Consider the following 19,201-nt stretch of genomic DNA (forward strand, 5'->3'; position numbering starts at 1 on the left):
GCATTATTTTGCTCCTTATTTATTGAGCACTTCCCTACCATTGAGTGATTCTTAAAGTTATATATATATATATATATATATATATATATATAATATGAGGTCCAGTCCTTGTATAACCAAAGTGAGCTGTATCCTCATTCTCAACACAAAGTCAAACACGTTTTCGGTGGGTGTCAAACTCTGCCAAGGTTGTCCCTTGTGTCCGATTCTGTTTGTGATATTCATGGACAGGATCTCAAGGTGCAGCCAAGGTGGAGTGTGTCCGTTTTGGGAACCTCAGAATTGCATCACTGCTCTTCGCAGATTATGCTGTTTTGTTGGCTTCATCAGAACGCGACCTCCAGTATGCACAGGGGCAATTTGCAGCTGAGTGTGAAATGGCCAGGATGAGAGTTAGCACCTCCAAGTCTGAGGCCATGGTTCTTTACTGGAAAATGGTGGATTACTCCCCCCGGGTTTGGGATGAGTTGTTGCCTCAAGTGAAGGAGTGCAAGTATCTCGGGGTCTTGTTCACGAGTGAGGGTAGGATGGAGCGGGAGATTGACAGGCGGATTGGTGTAGCATCAGCAGTAATGCGGACATTGTACCGGACCGTTGTGGTGAAGAAGGAGCTGAGCTGGAAGGCAAGGCTCTCAATTTACCAGTCAGTCTTCGTTCCAACTGTCACCTATGGTCATGAGCTTTGGGTAGTGACCGAAAAGGTGAGATTGTGGATACAAGCGGCTGAAATGAGTTTCCTCTGTAGGGTGTCTGGGCTCAGCCTTAGAGATAGGGTGAGGAGCTCAGACATCCGGAGGGAGCTTGGAGTAGAGCCGCTGCTCTTTCACATCGAAAGGAGCCAGTTGAGATGGTTCGAGCATTTGATTAGGATGCCTCCTGGGTGCCTTCCTTTAGAGGTTTACCGGGCACGGCCAACTGGGAGGAGACCCCGGGGTAGACCCAGAACTCACTGGAGGGACTACATCTCCAATCTGGCCTGGGAACGCCTTGGGATCCCCCAGGAGGAGCTGGAGGGCGTTGCTGGGGAGAGGGATGTCTGGAGTGTCCTACTTAGCTTTCTGCCACTGCGACCCGACCTCGGAGAAGCAGCTGATGATGAATGAATGAATGAATTAATTAATTAATTAATTAATTAATTAATTAATTAATTAATTAATGAATGTGGCAATCCCTAACGGGAGCAGCCAAAAGTAGTAGTAGTTGTAGATTATACCCAGGGGAAGCTGCACTTAGTTTGTATGGTTTATCTAAACAGGATGTGGTACTACAGCCTATTGTTTGTATGGTTAACTCAGTGGCTGTCCTATAACATCTTTAAGTTTCTGGCATCTATTCTTAATCTATTGGTAGGCGGTAATGAACAACGCATTCAGAACACTATGGATTTTGTGGCTAAAGGTGAGAGAAATCATTACCGAGGCAGATGAAACAATGGTCTCTTATGATGTTACGTGTCTCTTCATATGCATTCCTGTTTATGAAGCATTGTAGACAGTCCATATGAAATTACAAGACGACCCCATCCTTAGCAATAGGACCACCCTTAACACTGAGCAAGTGTCTGTTCTTGTTCTTCTGTCTCTACTATACTCCACTGAATGCATGACCCTGTATCGCAAGCACATCAAGAAGTTCACCAGCATACAGTTTCGTCATCTGCGAAAGCTGCTGTGAATCAGATGGTAAGACAAGATGCCCGACGTGGAAGTATTGAGATATGCTGGTACTGTTAGTGTTGAAGCCCTAATAACAGCCTCCCAGCTCAGATGAGCCGGCCATGTGAGAAGAATGCCATACAACCACCTACCAAAAGAGGTTTTCAATGGGGAGCTATGCCAGGGAAAAAGGAAGCAGGGAGGTCAGAAGCTATGCCTCAAAGGTGTGCTCAAGCGCCACATGAAGATCTACGGCATAGATGACTCCAGCTGGAAGATAGTGCCCCTGGACAGACAGAGATGGTGCTCCACAGTAAGGCAATCGAGAACAGCTGTTGAACAAAAGAGACAAGAAGCCTATGATAAGGCCCAGCATGCAAGACATGACAGACCAACTCAAACAACATTCGTCTGTGACAAATATGGATGATATTGTCACTAATGTAGGCCTAATGGTCCACAAGCGTGCTTGCCGAGCTTAAACTGCATCACAGTCATCATCGTTTCGATGGACTACCAAAGAGGGTCTGTTCCTGAAGCTGTCTTCAGTTTACGTACTTTACATACATGGGGCAGTACTATAGGCAGAGCTATGGGTGTGCTATGGGTTCCCAAGTCTCACCTCTAGTAGCCAACTTGTATTGGGAGGAAGTGGAAAAGAGGGCTCTGGTGTCCACCACCTAGCCATTGGTTCAGATTTTTGTGGACGACACCTGGGTTAAAATTAAATCTCAGGACGTACCACATTTCACCGACCACATTAACTCTGTGGACAACCACATCGAGTTCACCAGGGAGGATGTGAAAAATCACAGGTTAGTCTTCTTAGACTAAAATTGACATAGGTGATGGGAGATATTTGATTGTTGATGTTTACTGTAAGCCGACACATACAGATTGGTACTTAAGGTTTGACTCTCATCATCCACTGGAGCACAAAGAAGGAGTAACCAGGATGCTGAACGACGGAGCTGACAACATCCCCACTCACACAGCAGCCGGGGAAGGGGAGAAATCCCAAATTAAACAGGCCCTGGTTAAGTGTGGTTGTCCTAACTGGACATTTGTCAAAGCCAGGAAGACGCCCAAACAGTGTACCAGCCAGTCATAGAGAGGAGAAGGACAACAGTTGCCTAAGGGTAAATCAGAGGTGATTCTGTATGTGGTGGGCATGGCAGAACAGTTGAGATGCCTATTTTCCAAACTTCGCATCTCGGTTGCTTTCAAACCCCAAAACACGCTTTGCCAGAAATTGTTCCACCACAAGGATTGGGTCCCCCGGCAAAACAGAGCTATGTTGCGTACACTGCAAAGTGCCGTGAGGATTGCCATGATTTGTACATCAAGGAAACTGAACAGATCCTGGCGAAGAGGGTGGCACAACACAGAAGAGCTAATGCATCTGGCCAAGACTCTTTGGTCTACACCCATCTACAGGCCAGTGGCCACTCTTTCAAGGATGAGAATGTGCACATCCTTGATAGGGAGGGAGGAACGCTGGTTTGAATGGGGAGTCAAAGAGGCCATCTATGTTGTCACTCCCTCAGGTAATAAACACGCATTCATAACACACGGACTGAATAAATCAAATACATGATGATACGTAAACATAAAGAACATCGCTGGCTGCACATAACCATGAGGGAATGAGTCCTCTTTAGCATAAAATTTCCAAATGGGCAATGTAACAAACACCTTAAAAATCAAATCTTTCAGCAGCGTTTCAACCGTCCCGCTTCACGTCGTCTTGGCACAATGCATTGCAACACCCTAAAGTGCCCCTGTGCAACATTGCATTTGTAGTTCCTACTCTGCATTACAAAGTCATTAACATTCATAACATTAAGATAAAAATAAATTAAGGCATATATACACAAAATAAAAAAAATGACATAAAGAATATTTATGGCAGTTAAACTCCCACCAAATTACACTTTTGTGATTTCATTCCACAATTTAACCTTCCCATGACAATTTCATTTTCAACCTCACACAGTACCATAGATACTATATTTATAAAAAATATCAAACATAGCTTTCATTCTGCTTCAAGCAGTAGAACGGTCTTTTGTACAGGCCTATAAAGATAGACTGGCTTAGACATGCGCTTTCCCTTATTGTCTAAGGTTGAGTCACTAATTAATAGTTTTGCCTTTCCGACTCTTCCATCAGAGCTAGGATACACCTCTGTTACTCTTGCCAATTTCCACTGATTTCATGGAGAACTATACTCTTTAAGGATGACAGTGTCATTAACCTTTGTATTTCTCTTTTCCTTTTGCCATGTTGGTCTTTGCTGAAGATGAAGGAGGTACTCCTTCTTCCATCACATCCAGAATTCATTTGCCAGAAACTACACCTGGCACCACCTCTTGTGTAGGTACAAATCCTGACTCACAAACTGACCAGGAGGGGCGATAATATGCTAGACTTCATCATGAGGATGTGATTTGGCATAAGAGGTTCAAGACTTGTAGGATAATTTAGGTACTCCATTGTCAAAGGTCTACTGTTTATAATAGCCATCACTTCATACAGAAAGGTTCTGAGCGAGGCACTGTCAAGTCTTTTGTGAGATTGATCAAGGATCGCTGTTAGAACACTTCTGATCATGCTTATGTGCCTCTCCCATACACCTCCCATATGGCTTGATGATGGGATGTTCATTATAAACTCACATCCATATTCATTCAACTGTTTGTGATCCAGATCTTTCATTGCATTCATGAACTCTCTCTTGGCGCCCACAAAATTGGTGCCTTGATCACACCTCAACTGTCTCACATTCCCACGTATTACAATGAACACACGTAATGCATTGATAAAAGCATCTGTAGTAAGGTCATCCAGCATCTCAATATGTACGGCTCTAGAACACATACAGGTAAAAAGAAGTCCATACTTCTTCAGTTCCCTTCTCGCTTCCTTCACATAAAAAGGTCCAAAGCAGTCTATGCCACAATATGTAAATGGAGGTGTCATTTCCATTCTCTGTTCTGGCAAATCTGCTGTCTTTCGATGTTGTGTACTCCATCTATACTTCCTGCATGTTGTGCACTTGTAGATGTGCGAGGCAACTGCCTTACTGCAACCCATAACTCATATTCCACTGGATCGCAATTCATTTACAGTACAGTCTTCCTTGGTGATGCATCTTCTCATGGTAGTGCTTGATAAGTAAAGAAGACACATGACTTGCCTTTGGCACAATAGCAGGATGCTTGACATGTGCGTGAAGGACAGATCTGGTCAAACATCCTCCAACCCTGAGCCCACCGTTTTCATCCAAAAATGGACTTACATTGTGTAGCTTGTTTGCTTTGTCCTTAGATTTTACTTCCTTACACTGCTTTATACTTTTGATTTCACTGTGGAATGCTTCCCTCTGGACCAATTTGATTATGAAAAATTCTGCTTCCTGTCTTTCTTCAAGACCTGTAGCTTCACTTAGTTTAGGTTTAAGAACTTTGATTTGCTAAGCATGGTACTTAAGACAAGCAACAGCTTTGACAGCTCTTTTCCAATCAGAAAACTTTGTCAGGCAGTCTAACAATGTCCTTTCTTCCTTCGCTTTGGTGTTGATCACCTGGGCCTTTCGAAGTTCAAGATCATTGTCATTGACCTCTCCCACCTTGACATCTCCTGTAGGTAGCTCCCTTTTCCATAAAAAGTCTGGGCCAGTGAACCAATTTGAAGCGACAAGCTGATCTGCAGCTAAGCCTCTCGACGCATGATCCGCAGGATTATCTTCGGAATGTAAAGTGCCACTGCTTCGGATCTGTATTGGACTTAATTGTTTGAATTCTGTTCGCCACAAACACATGAAATCGTCTGGCATCATTGTTTATATATCTGAGAACAACCTTTGAATCGGTCCAAAAATATTCTTGAAGACCCTCCATTTCAAGCTCACTTCTGAGCATAACACTTTTCCTTGCTGCTACCACTGCTTCGGACAGCTCAAGCCGTGATACTGTGGTTATCTTGGTGGGTGCAACACATGCCTTCCCCATGACTAACGAGCAATGTACATCGCCCTTGGTGTTAACTGCTCTGAGGTAAGTGCACTCCCCATAACCAGTCTTGCTAGCGTCTGAGAAATGGTGAAGCTCATACTGCTGGTATATAGCACCTTCTAATCCGTACATTGGACAAGTGTTGAAGATCTTGTAGCCTTGATTACCACTGTGTTCTTAGCACTTCTGGGAGGGGCTCAACCCAGCCAACCTTGTCTCTACACAGTTGTTGTAAGATCTGCTTTCCACGGAGGGTAAAGGGTGCTACAAACCCCAGTGGGTCGTAGATGAAAGCTACTGTAGACAGCACCCCTCTTCTGGTCATCGGATGCTCTCTAACGGTAAGTATAAAATGGAAGTCATCAGAGGATACGCAGCATTGAACACCAAGGGCTCTTTCCATAAGCGACCCTCCCAAAGCCATGTCCAAGTCCTTGACGCTGTCAGTGCACTCTTCCTCTGGCACCGATTCCAATACCTTCTTGCTGTTGGAAATGAACTTGCGTAGCCTAAGCTTGCCTGTGCTGCAGAGCTCTCTCGCTTCCTTGATGAGCTGGATTGCCTCAGCATCAGACGCTACACTCACCAGTCCATCATCAACATAAAAAATTATTTGAATGAACTTAAATGTACCTTGGCTGAACTGATCCTGACCCTCAGTGGCTAAATGTTTGAGACCGAAATCGGCACAGCCAGGTGAGGAGGCTGCCCCAAATAGGTGGACCTCCATCTGAAAGATTGATGGCGGAGGTGCTAGTTCACCGTTCTCCCACCAGAAGAACCTCAGGTAGTCTTGGTCTTCAGGCCTTACATGGAACTGATGAAACATTCGCGCCACATCACACATAATGGCAGTCGGACCCCTGCGAAATCTACACAGAACTCCCACCAAGGTGTTTGTGGGCTCTGGCCCAGTAAGAAGGTGGTCATTTAATGCTTTATGTTTGACCCTTGCTGAACAATCGAAGACAATGCGAATCTTCCCAAGCTTTTGAGGGTGGTATACATAATCTCATTTCCATCATAGACTTGAAGCTTGGCCTTGGCTGCATTCAGCTTTTTCAGTTTCTCCAAACGCTCAAGCTCTCCTTTCAAGCTTTCAACAAACCTTTTTCCTACCACCCCTCCTTCTTGCTGCTTCTTTAAGAGCGCAGCCTGTTGTTTCTCCCTTTTTATCTTGCATTTAATTTCATCATTTTCTCTTTGAAGACGGCGACTTACTGCAGCTGCTTCTTGGTTTGCGACTATCTGTTTATCCTCAGCTTCAAGTCTCTGCAACTCCTCTTGGTGTGTCTCTTGCTTAGTCATTATCTTTAATACAGCCCGCGTATATGCATACACGGCAGCAGCTTCTTGTCTTTTGACTGAGAATGTATCAGAGTGAAGGGAATTGGCCTTAGAACAATGAGAAGCAGGACATGAAGCACTGGAAATTGAAGATGTGAGTACAGAGCCAGCATCAGGCCAAATCAGCTCCTGCCCTGTCCCTTGAATTTTAGACTGAGCATTCTGTGCTACAATCTTGGTGACTGATGTACATTTGTCCAACTTGCAGCACATTTCATGATCTGGGCTGTCAGTCCTTCGGTATCTGGGCTGTCAATCCTTTGATATTCGTCATAAACACTACTCAGCTCAGATAATTCCCTTTGAATACTGCTAACGTGTTCTTGTAGAATATTACTTGGATCCTGTTTTATTACAGATTTTTTAGTTACCTTAGTCAGAACTTCACAGTCTTCATAAATGCTGTCAAAGCGAAGTAGTAGCCCTTTCAGAGATTCTCTTCCCTTTTCTGTTAATGTTCAGGCTCTTTCACCTCGACGAGACCCTGCAGACTGCATTACTTGTTGTACAACATTAGACTCATCTGTCTACTTTAACTGCTGCTTGTTCTGCAGTGGCTTCTACACCCTGAGTTTCTTTGCTTGATTGTCACATTTTAAACTACACTGCTCAAAAAAATAAAGGGAACACATAAGCAATGCAATGTAGCTCCAAGTCAATCACACTTTTGAGATATCAACCTGTCCAGTTAGGAAGCAACACTGATTTGTGAATCAATTTCACCTGTTGATAAATTGTCGAATCAATTTGCAAGACAACCCCTATAAAAGGAATAGATTTGCAGGTGGTGGCCACATACCATTTGCCTGCCCTCATCTTTTCTGGCCGATCTTTGGTTAGTTTTTCATTTTGCTAGTGCCCTCACCACTAGAGGTGGCATGAGGCGGTATCTGCAACCTACAGAAGTTGCTCAGGTAGTGCAGCTCATCCAGGATGGCACATCAATGCGTGTTGTGGCAAGAAGATTTGATGTGTCTCCCAGCACAGTGTCCAGAGCATGGAGGAGGTACCAGGAGACAGGCCAGTACACCAGGAGACGTGGAGGGGGCCGCAGGAGGACAACAACCCCGCAGCAGGACCGCTATCTGGTCCTTTGTGCAAGGAGGAACAGGAGGAGCACTGCCGGAGCCCTACAAAACGACCTTCAACAGGCCACTAATGTGCAGGTTTCTGCTCAAACAGTGAGAAACAGAATGCATGAGCCCAACACCGTGCAGCCCGATTGACCTTTGCCAGAGAACATCTTGGTTGGCAGATTCGCCATTGGCGCCCTGTGCTCTTCACAGATGAGAGCAGGTTCACACTGAACACATGTGACAGACGTGAGAGAGTCTGGAGACGCTGTGGAGAACGTTCTGCTGCCTGCAACATCCTCCAGCATGACCGGTTTGGCGGTGGGTCAGTGATGGTCTGGGGAGGCATATCCTTGGAGGGCCGCACAGACCTCTACGTGCTAGCCAGAGGTACCATGACTGCCATTAGGTACCGGGATGAGATCCTCAGACCCATTGTCAGAACATATGCTGGTGCAGTGTGCTCTGGGTTCCTGCTCATGCATGACAATGCTCGTCCTCATGTGGCCAGAGTGTGTCAGCAGTTCCTGTATGTCAAGGGCATTGATGCTATGGACTGGCCTGCACGTTCCCCAGACCTGAATCCAATCGAGCACCTCTGGGACATCATGTCTCGTACCATCCGCCAACGCGATGTCGCACCACAGACTGTCCAGGAGTTGACCGATGCCCTGATCCAGGTCTGGGAGGAGATCCCTCAGGAGACCATCCGTCGTCTCATCAGGAGCATGCCCAGACGTTGTAGGGAGTGCATACAGGCACGTGGAGGCCACACACACTACTGAGCCTCATTTTGAATCATCTTGAAGAATTTCCACAGAAGTTGGATCAGCCTATGTCCTCATTTTCCACTTTGATTTTGAGTATGATTCTGAATCCAGACCTTAATGGGCTTATGATTTTGATTTCCATTGATCATTCTTAGGTTATTTTGCTCTAAACACATTCCTCTGTCTAATAAATAAAGATTTTCAGCTGAAATATTTCATTCTTCGAGGTCTATATTGTGTTTTTAGGTGTTCCCTTTATTTTTTTGAGCAGTATATTTGAAAATTACCTACAGACAATAAACATTACCAGGGCAGTTGACAGAAAATATTTTCAAAAATACTCAAGTGAATACGTTAAACTAAATTTGTATTGGTCACTGGTCTTCAAAATCACCCTTTAAGGAGGTAAGCATCATGTAGACTCGAGAATGTTGCAAGAGTCAAATACACAATGCTGTGATTGCAACTATTCCCCAGTCCTCTGTGAACAGTACACATCGCCATTGTAACTCCAGTTAATGTTCATGCCAATTTGCATGTCAAACTAACTTGGTTTCAGTCGTTATGCGACGTGCTGTATATAGTAAGCATAGAGATACCTGCAGTCAGTTGAGACTTAAGGGGTCACTTGTATCAGTGATGAAATGCTTCTTTCAATAAACTTTGTTTCCAAATTAACTGATTCAACTTTTTGATTTCTAGTGACTTGTTCTTCATTTTATTATGTTTTGTCCTCTTTACTCTATTTTACTCTTTTTTATTCCATAAATAAGATGGACTGTCTCTGCATGATAGCCAATTCTGCTCTGTTCAGTTCTGTTCCATTATTGTATTATGTTGTATTATGCATTGTATTATGTTTAATGTTTTAGGTGGACAGATTGCTACTGCTTGCTGACACTGGCCCTGATCTTCCAGAAATATTTCCTGATGACAGGTAAAGCTACTGATATCATTATCTAATAGTTGGTCATATAGTCTGGCAGGTATCTGTGCTAAGGTTTAAAATGCCAGTGTAGTTTTTACTAATTCTGTCAGACAACCTGTGTTTGAATTAAAGTAATTCTATTAAAGTGCAGCATATATATGATTGCGTGTCAGGGCTCTAATTCTCTCATTCCTTGAGGGCTCAGGTGTCCAGTACAAATGATCAGGAAACCATGAGAAACAGAGCTTGCAGGAGGATGCTGGGGAGGTGCTGGGAGCAAAAGAATATGCATAGGAAGGGGCAATATGCACAGACAACAAGCAGCAGCAGAATCAACAGGATTATGGCATGGTGTAAATAAAGTGCACCTGATTGGTTGACTGACTGAACAAGGGTTCACTACATTCCACTACATTCTGCCTGAACTAATTCAGACTTTGTTTCATAAACATCAAGTCATTTGTCATTATACACAACGTTGCAAAAAAAGATCTGGATAATGCTGCTTTACCACATGGAATTATTTAAGGAAACAAAGACACTGAATTTGAAGGGGGAAAAATTAAAACGACCAAACTTTTTCATTTTCAGCTGACCAAAACACAAGAAAACAAAAGGATAAAGACATAGTTAGAAAGAGGGCCATCTGTTAATAACAATACAGTGAATATTATGTCATTGACCACTTTTCAAAGCTACTGTTGCAAAGTGTTTTACAAGACACAAAAATTAATGGAAAATAGTGGATTTTGTTTTACTAATAAGATAAGATAGGAAATAAGATAAATTAATAAAATAAATAAGCAAATAAGATGGGAATAAAAAGCATTCATTCATTCATTCATTCATGTTCAGCCACTTCTCCGGGGTAGGGTCGCAGTGGCAGCAAGTTAAGTAGGGCACTCCAGACGTTGCTCTCCCCTGCAACGCCCTCCAGCTCTTCCTTGGGGATCCCAAGGCGTTCCTGGTCCAGATTGGACATGTAGTCCCTCCAGCGAGGTCTGGGTCTATCCCGGGGTCTCCTCCCAGTTGGCTGTGCCCGGTAAACCTCCAAAGGAAAGCACCCAGGAGGCATCCTAATCAGATGCCCGAAACACCTCAACTGGCTCCTTTCGACACGAAGGAGCAGCGGCTCTACTCCGAGCTCCCTCGGGATGTCCGAGCTCCTCGCCCTATCTCTAAGGCTGAGCCCAGACACCCTACGGCGGAAACTCATTTCAGCCGCTTGTGTCCGCGACCCTTTCGGTCACTACCCAAAGCTCATGATCATAGGTGAGAGTTGGAATAAAGATTGACTGGTAAATTGAGAGCTTTGCCTTCCGGCTCTGCTCCTTCTTCACCACAACGGCCCGGTACAATGTCCACATTACTGCTGATGCTGCACCAATCCGCCTATCGATCTCCCGCTCCATCCTACCCTCACTCGGGAACAAGACCCCAAGATACTTGCACTCCTTCACTTGAGGCAACAACTCAGCCCCAATTCGGAGGGAGCAAACCACCATTTTCCGGTAGAGAACCATGGCCTCAGACTTGGAGGTGCTGACTCTCATCCCAGCCATTTTACACTCAACTGCAAACCGCCCCAGTGCACACTGGAGGTTGCGTTGTGATGAAGTCAGAAAAACCACATCATCTGTGAAGAGCAGGGATGCAATTCTGAGGTTCCCAAAACGGACACGCTCCTCACCTTAACTGCGCCTTGAGATCCTGTCCATGAATATCACCAACAGAATCAGAGACAAGGGACAACCTTGACGGAGTCCGACACCCACCGAAAACGTGTTTGACTTTGAGCCGAGAATACGAACACAGCTCTCACTTTGGTTATACAAGGACCGGATGGCTTGTAGCAACTGCCCTGGTACCCCATACTCCCGCAGTACCCCCCACAGAGTGCCCCGCCTTACATAGGCGTACGCCTTCTCCTAGTCCACAAAACACATGTAGACTCGCTGGTCAAACTCCCATGCCTCCCTCAGCACTTCCACAAGGGTAAAGAATTGGTCCATTGTTCCACGTCCAGGACGGAATCCACATTGTTCCTTCTGGATCTCAGGTTCGACAGTCGGTCAGAGCCTCCTTTCCAGCACCCTAGAGTAGAATTTCCCAGTGAAGCTGAGCCATGTGATGCCCCAATAATTGGACCACACCCTCCTGTCCCCCCTTTTAAATATGAGAACCACCACCCCAGTCTGCCTCTCCACGGGTACTGTTCCTGACCTCCACGTGACACTGGAGAGGCATGTCAACCAAGACAGCCCAACAATGGGCAGAGTCTTAAGCATCTAAGGGGGAATCTCATCCACACCCGGCGCCTTGCCACCGAAGAGCTTTTTAACTATCTCAGAGACCTCTGCCAGGGATATAGGTGGGGCTTCCCCTTAGTCTTCAGAGTCTACCTCCTCCACTGAGGACGTGTTAGCCGGGTTCAGGAACTCCTCAATGTGTTCTTTCCACAACTCGACAACATCCCTTGTCCAGGTCAACAGTTCCCCTCCCCGGCATAACACAGTCTGAGTCAAGCCCGGCTTCCCCTTCCTGAGTCGCCGGATGGTTTGCCAGAATGTCCTTGAGGCCAGTCGAAACTCCTCCTCCATAGCCTCGCTGAACTCCTCCCACACCCGAGTTTTTGCCTCCGTGACTGCTGAAGCATCAGCCCTTCTGGACTCCCGGTACCTGTTTGATGCTTCAGGAGACCCCTGGGCCAACCAAGCCTTAAGGCCTCCTTCTTCAGCCTGAGGGCTTCCCTCACAACGCCGGTGTCCACCAGCGGGTTCTTATGTTGCCGCCTCAACAGGCTACGATGACCTTATGACCACAGCTCTTGCCTGCCGCATCTGTAATAGAGGCTTTGAACATAGCCCACTCAGACTTCATGTCTCCAGCCTCCCTCGGGATACACGAGAACTTCTTCCGGAGGTGGGAGTTGAAGACCTCATGGATAGGGGCCTCCCCCAGACATTCCCAGTTCACCCTCACTACACGTTTGGGTTTGCCAGCTCTGTCTGGCAGCCTTCCCCGCCATCTGAGCCAACTTACCACCAGGTGGGGATCAGTTGACAGCTCTGCTCCTCTCTTCACCTGAGTGTCCAAAACATACGGCCGCAGATCTGATGATACAACCACAAAGTCTATCATCAATCTTCGGCCTAAGGTGTTCTGGTACCAAGTACACTTATGAACTACCTTATGTTCAAACATGGTGTTTGTTATGGCCAATCCATAACTCACACAGAAGTCCAATAACAAGGCACCACTTGGGTTCAGATTGGGGAGGTCGTTCCTCCCAACCACGCCCCTCCAGGTTTCTCCATCATTGCCCACGTGAGCCTTGAAGTCCCCCAGCAGAACTATAGAGTCCCAAGGCGGAGCCCTATCCAGGACACTACCCAGAGACTCCAAGGAGGCCTGATACGCCAAACTGCTATTCGGTGCATAAGCACACACAACAGTCAGAGCCTTCCCCCTAGTGATTTGCAGTCATATAGAGTCGACCCTCTCATTCCCTAGGGAGAACTCCAACATGGCGGTGCTCAACTGGGGACTTGTGAGTATCCCCGGACCCACCCGCCGCCTGTCACCTTGGCCAACTCCAGAAAAGTAATGAGTGCAGCCCCTCTCTGGGAACTTGGTACCAGAGCCTATGTGTGGAGGTGAGCCCAACTATATCTACTTGGTACCGCTCCACCTCTCGCACCAACTCAGGCTCCTTCACTGCCCGAGAGGTGACATTCCACGTCCTGAGGACCGCTTTGTGATGCTGGAGGTTGGTACGCCCCGGTCCCCGCCTTGTCTGCTGCCCGGCTTGCATTGCACCCTTCACCAATGCTCACGTGGACCCACCATACGTGTGGTAGGTCCACGTGTGTTGGGTCTGTGGGAATACCAAGTAATGGAATAAGAAGCAGGGAACAGGAATAAGAAGCAGTGGACATAACAGTGCTTGAGGAATAAGCTAAAATAAAATATCAAAATAGGCTTGCCTTGTGATGGCCTGGCGGCCTGTTAGGGGGGCTCCCCGCCTGCCGCCCAATGACTGCTGGGATAGGCTCCAGCATCCTCACAACTCTGAGAGCAGGATAAGCAGTTTGGATGGAATGGATGGATGGAAAATAGGCTTGCAAAAATATCAGTCTATAAAAATGTGTTTTTAAGAGTGAGTTCAGAGGATTACACAGAATTTACTAGCCTGGACTGTTCAGACTGAACTGATCAGCATTCCAAGTTAAGGGGCTCTTAATTGATTAATTATTTAATTTAATCTTAGTCTTAATTGCCTGATCACCTCTACTCATTAATTTCGATCTAGACAGTAAGACGTTCCTATTCTGAGAACATCAGGCTGCATTCAACATTGAAAGCTGTCAGTTGGTCTGATATGTATGCCAGACCTAGATTACCTCAAAAGGTGCCATAGTTTCCATTCCTTTAGTTTCCATTCCTTTATTTCCCATTCATAATTTTTATTTGTCCTTGCATTTACACATGACACAATGCACATGAAACAACAACGCAACAACAACTACAAGATCCACAACAATAAAAATGCCAACAATGAGAATGCCTTGAAGTCAACAGTGATTTCGAGGAGGAAGAGGACACAGCTAGCTATTCAGAATTATAGTTCTCAACCAATAACATACATGTCTTTGATGGTGTGAAGAAACTGGAGCACCTGGCAGAAGCCCATGCAGACACAGGGAGAACAGGGGCAGCATGTTGGCGAAGTGGTTATAGTGCTGTCACCTCACAGCAAGAAGATCCTGGGTTTCGGGTGCTGCACAGCGGCTGCCCATTGCTCCTAGCTACACAGCTAGGATGGGTTAAATGCAGAGTGTAATTTCCCTACAGGGATCATAGAAGTATATCAAAATCAGAATAAGTTTGTTTTGGGGGTTTTTTTTTTTAATAAAAAACATGCAAACTCCACACAGAAAGGACCTGGGATGGCATGGGTTTTGAACCTTCTTGCTGTGAGGCAAAAGTGCTAACCACTGGGCTGCACAGAAGAGCATGTCGGGTTCCACTTCTGTTAGCCAGGAACAGAAACCTCAGGCTGCTGTGGGCACAGACTCACCAAGACTGGAAGCTGAAACATAGTTTGGAAAATACACTGATGAATCTGATGGTAGGGTCTGATGAAGCTGATGGTAAGGTCAGAATTTGGCGCCAACAGCATGGACCTATGGAGCCAACCTGCATTGTGTCAACAGTCCAGGCCGGTAGCGGTGGTGTAATGGTATGGGGAAGGTTTTCTTGGCACACTTTTGACCTATTAATACCAATCAATCATGGCTTGAATATCGTAGCTTGTTTGGGTATTGTTGCTGGCCATATGTATCCCTTCATGGTCACAATTTACCCATCTTCTAATGGCTACTTCCACCATGTAGCAAAGCAAAAGTTGTCTCGAACTGGTTTCATGAGCATGACAATGAGGTCAGTGATCTTCAGTGGCCTTCCCAGTCACCAAATCTGAATCAAATTGAACACCTTTGGAATGTGGCATAGCAGGAGATTTGCAGCATGAAGATGCAGCTGACAGATCTGCAAAAATTATGTAATGCAATCATGTCAACATTGACCAGAATCTCAAAGGAATGTTTCCAGCAACTTGTGGACTCCATGCCACAATGAATTGAGACTGTTTTGCAAAGAGAGGCCCTTCCCACTATTAGCATTGTGCTCCTAATCAAATGCTCAGTGAGTGTATATTAAAATCCAAGTACTGTCTAGCATCAAGGATGACTGTAAAATGTCACGACACAGCACTTAGAATTTTATATGTTATTAACTCGCCTTGAATCCTATTTGTTTGACTCTAAATTTAGTATGGTTGTAGCATGTTTGAGAGCCAAGTAGAGCAAATTTCATTTTACAATTGTTTATGTTTATGCTGTGTCCAATTTCTATCCAATTTCTTCTTCAAATGAAACTGTTTATATTTGAATATCCAAATGTCAAAAAGATTTTGATTATAGTTATTGAAATACCACAAAATATAATATTAAAGGTATTAAGCTATAAAACTAAGGCCATTATATATTCAATTCTTCTTCTTTTAATCAACAACTATTGGAGGAGATTTATTCCACTCTCAAAGTGAAAGATATGGACGGGTAAATGATTTGTTGTCTTCAAATGATATTCACTCTATTGTTTGTTTTTTTTTGTTTTTTTGTGTTGGCCTGCCTTTGACTTTGACAGACATAGCCCATTGCCTGCAGTTGATGGTGCAGCAGGTTCAAGTTCAGTGCACCCATCATTGTTTGGCGTTGACCATGAAGTGTTGAACCGGCAGATTATTGAGTGGCGGTTGTCCACAGGGGAGCGACATCATATGCCCCCCGAATTTACACAGGTAGGGTTAGACTTTACGAAAAATTATTATTATTATTATTATTATTATTAATAATAATAATAGTGGATTACATTCATATAGCACTTTATCTAGAGACCCAAGTGCTTAACAAATACTTAAAGAGACTGCTGATTAAATGACTTCCTCTGCAAGTTAACCTTTACTGAATAACTTCTGCTTTGCTACTAGTCCAGTCTCTCCAACAGAAACATGATTGCAGCTGGTAGAATTGGAATGCTTTTGTGACTAGCAGAATCTGGTCACACAAGAGAAGAATAATGAATGTGCTGTTGAAAGCAAAACTATTTTAAACGATATGTCTTATCTCTCACAAGGAACAACTGGCTGTCCTTGAACAACACAGAAAGCAGCAGATCATCAGAAAGAGGAAAAAGAAGACTCTGTCCCTTGATGATGGTGTAACCCCAAAACAGTTATTGCTGCCACAACATATAAACATCACACCCCAGTTTCACAGTGAACGACAGGAGTCAGAGGAGGATGGAGCCTTCAAACAAGAAGAGGCTCAGCTACTACAACTGATGTCAGAAAAAGAAATGGTTTAGTGACCGAAGGGAATCTGCCTTTTCTCTTCAGTCGTGATTTTGATGTCAGTGTTGTCCTTGATTATCATTTCATTAGTAATATGCTTGTCCATGCAAGAGAAGATATACTTTAAGTACCTGTTAGAGGCTGATAACACTGGACTGCAGTTGGAGATTGAGACTGAGTACTGATCAAGGTTTTACTTTGGGACTGTGACATCAAAAAAATACTGTTTATGGTCTTTTCAAACTTAGAAGAATTTTGATCAGTAGTTTTCTTTTCCCATTCATTTTTTTTACAGAAGCTCTGAATGGCTAGGTGTCTTTTTTTATTGTGTTACCAATTTCTGACCTGACAGACAGACAGACAGACAGACAGACAGACAGACAGATAGACAGATAGATAGATAGATAGATAGATAGATAGATAGATAGATAGATAGATAGATAGATAGATAGATAGATAGATAGATAGATAGATAGATAACTTTATTAATCCCAGAAGTGGAACTACATTTGCCACCAGACAAGTAGACAAAGACGGTCGTCATGCAGTAAAGAAAAACACAGTCAAAAGCAATCATAGACTGGTCATGGCTTGTCAGGCTAAAGATCTAACTGATATAAACAGCAACAATACAAAAGACCAAGCGCAGTTATAATCCAGAGACCAGTTTGATATATGTTTTCTAGAGGCCACTACAAGTTCTCATTAAAGAATTTGACTGGGTTCCGCGGTAGTGTAGAGGTCTAAGCATCGCCTTTGTGTCGATGCAGTTGCCCACTGGGGACCGGGGTTCGCGCATCGGTCTCGTCAGATCCGACTATGGCCGGAATCGGTGAATTAGCAATAATTGGCAACGCTGTCTTCGGGAGGGGGGCGGAGTCGGCTTGTGTTCGTCACATGAATGTGTCTCTGTATGTGTCGGAAAAAGCAGTGGTTCGGCCTGGATTCGCCTTGTCACGGAAGTGGCGAGGTGTCTCCTTCAAGACTGCCGGCCGGAGAGATGCAGTTGGCGAACGCATGCAGTACGAGTGTTTGAACAAAAATGGGGATCGATTGGCCACTAAATTCGGAGAAAAAGGGGAAAATCAGAAAAGAAAGAAAATAATTTGACTGCAGATGGAACAAAGCAGCTCATAAGTCTCACAGAGGTAGCGCCACTCATCCCCATCCGGAGTTACTAAACTGTTTGGACAAGTTACTGAGGATACTAAAAAATAGTTTATATTATGTCTTAATTTAAAAAACATTGTTGAGACTATATTAATGCACAATTTTTGATTTTGATCAAACGGTTCTATGCCCTTGCATCAGCACTCCCATGCTGTGATATGACTGTGATATGATCTGATAGTTGTTTTAACTGTTGAACAGCCAGCGTTCCATAAGTACTAGAATGACCATAGCATTAATTTTTACCCTTTCTATGTTCCTTGTATTTATAGACCATAATACGCAATCAACTGATAAATAAATGAAAATATCAGAATAGGTCATAAGGACACACTTCTCAAGTTCCACTTTGCTTTCATTTTCATAGTCTTGTGGGATCCAGTTATCTCTGGGCTCCACTTCTTCGTCTTTGTTAACAGGGCCAGGAGTTTTCTCTGTAGAGCGGCTTCTTTAGCAGCTTCATCAGTTTTAGCATTTCCATTGTGTTCTGAGGTAATTTCTTGTGCGTGCATGCTGTTACTTTGATGATTGCCACTTTTGGAAGGAAGCTCAAGTGCATCTCATTGCTAAATATCTCATCTAAGCAATGAGATGTTTATTGTTTGCTAAGCCTTCATGTAGTTGTTAAGAGTCCACTCTTTCTCCATGCACAACTCAGTATGCGAATGCACTGTTTTAGATGTTCACTATCATATTTAGTTGGGCTCCTCTTTAGTCCAGACTTCCATCTTGTCTCACATTAAGGTCTGTATCCAGAAAAGGCCAGCCAGTAACTCATGTCTGTCTTAATCATTGCTGGATCCACTCACATAGAAAATGTTGTCATATTCTTCCAATGGTTATCGATGTCGTCAATGACATCTCAACAACATCTCAATGTTCACTTGGCGAAAGTGTGGTGTTCCCTCTTTTACCAGAAACAAAACTGAATTAACACTGTTGTCCTTCAGAATTGTGATGTAAACATGTTTTCTTAAGAGGGATGCTCTCCATTTTACTCGTCAACCATCTGGCAAAGATTTCAAGCTGGCAGCATTCAAAAACTAAGGAGTGCGAGATGCTTAGGTTGATATCTTCATGGTATCTGACTCCAGTCAGATCGCTGCACAGTTCAACAGCCCAGGTGGTATAGTCAGCTGCTACTAAGCATCTGCTTTCTCTTTTCAGTGTAGGTGGAATTTAATTAGAATAATAGGCTGCTTGTTCTTGTTCTTGTCAGTATTTGTGCAACAGCAGAGTTGTAGCTTGTTTGTCTTAAAAAAAAAACATGGGGAACAGGAGCTTGGAATTGGAAAGACTCAAGAGCAGGTGCTTGACACTACCTAG

The 19,201-nt window shown here is 44.4% G+C and overlaps 1 protein-coding gene across 5 annotated transcripts in view; it reads left to right on the plus strand.

Annotated features, from left to right (window-relative positions):
* rbfa (ribosome binding factor A) overlaps positions 1–18,202 on the plus strand; it is a 207,214-nt gene extending 189,012 nt beyond the window's left edge. For 3 of the 5 annotated variants that reach the window (XM_056285982.1, XM_056285983.1, XM_056285981.1), the window contains exons 7-9: positions 9,734–9,798; positions 16,000–16,153; positions 16,489–18,202. In XM_056285982.1, coding sequence (XP_056141957.1) covers positions 9,734–9,798; positions 16,000–16,153; positions 16,489–16,719 — 450 coding nt within the window. In that variant the 3' untranslated portion in view covers positions 16,720–18,202. Of the gene's footprint in view, positions 1–9,733; positions 9,799–9,994; positions 10,114–15,999; positions 16,154–16,488 lie in introns of those variants that run through there. The other 2 variants (XM_056285984.1, XM_056285986.1) reach the window with 2 other exon arrangements.
* The last annotated feature ends 999 nt before the right edge of the window (positions 18,203–19,201 follow it).

This window comes from Lampris incognitus, chromosome 9 (genome assembly GCF_029633865.1).
Source record: "Lampris incognitus isolate fLamInc1 chromosome 9, fLamInc1.hap2, whole genome shotgun sequence".
Taxonomy (NCBI): Eukaryota; Metazoa; Chordata; class Actinopteri; order Lampriformes; family Lampridae; genus Lampris; species Lampris incognitus.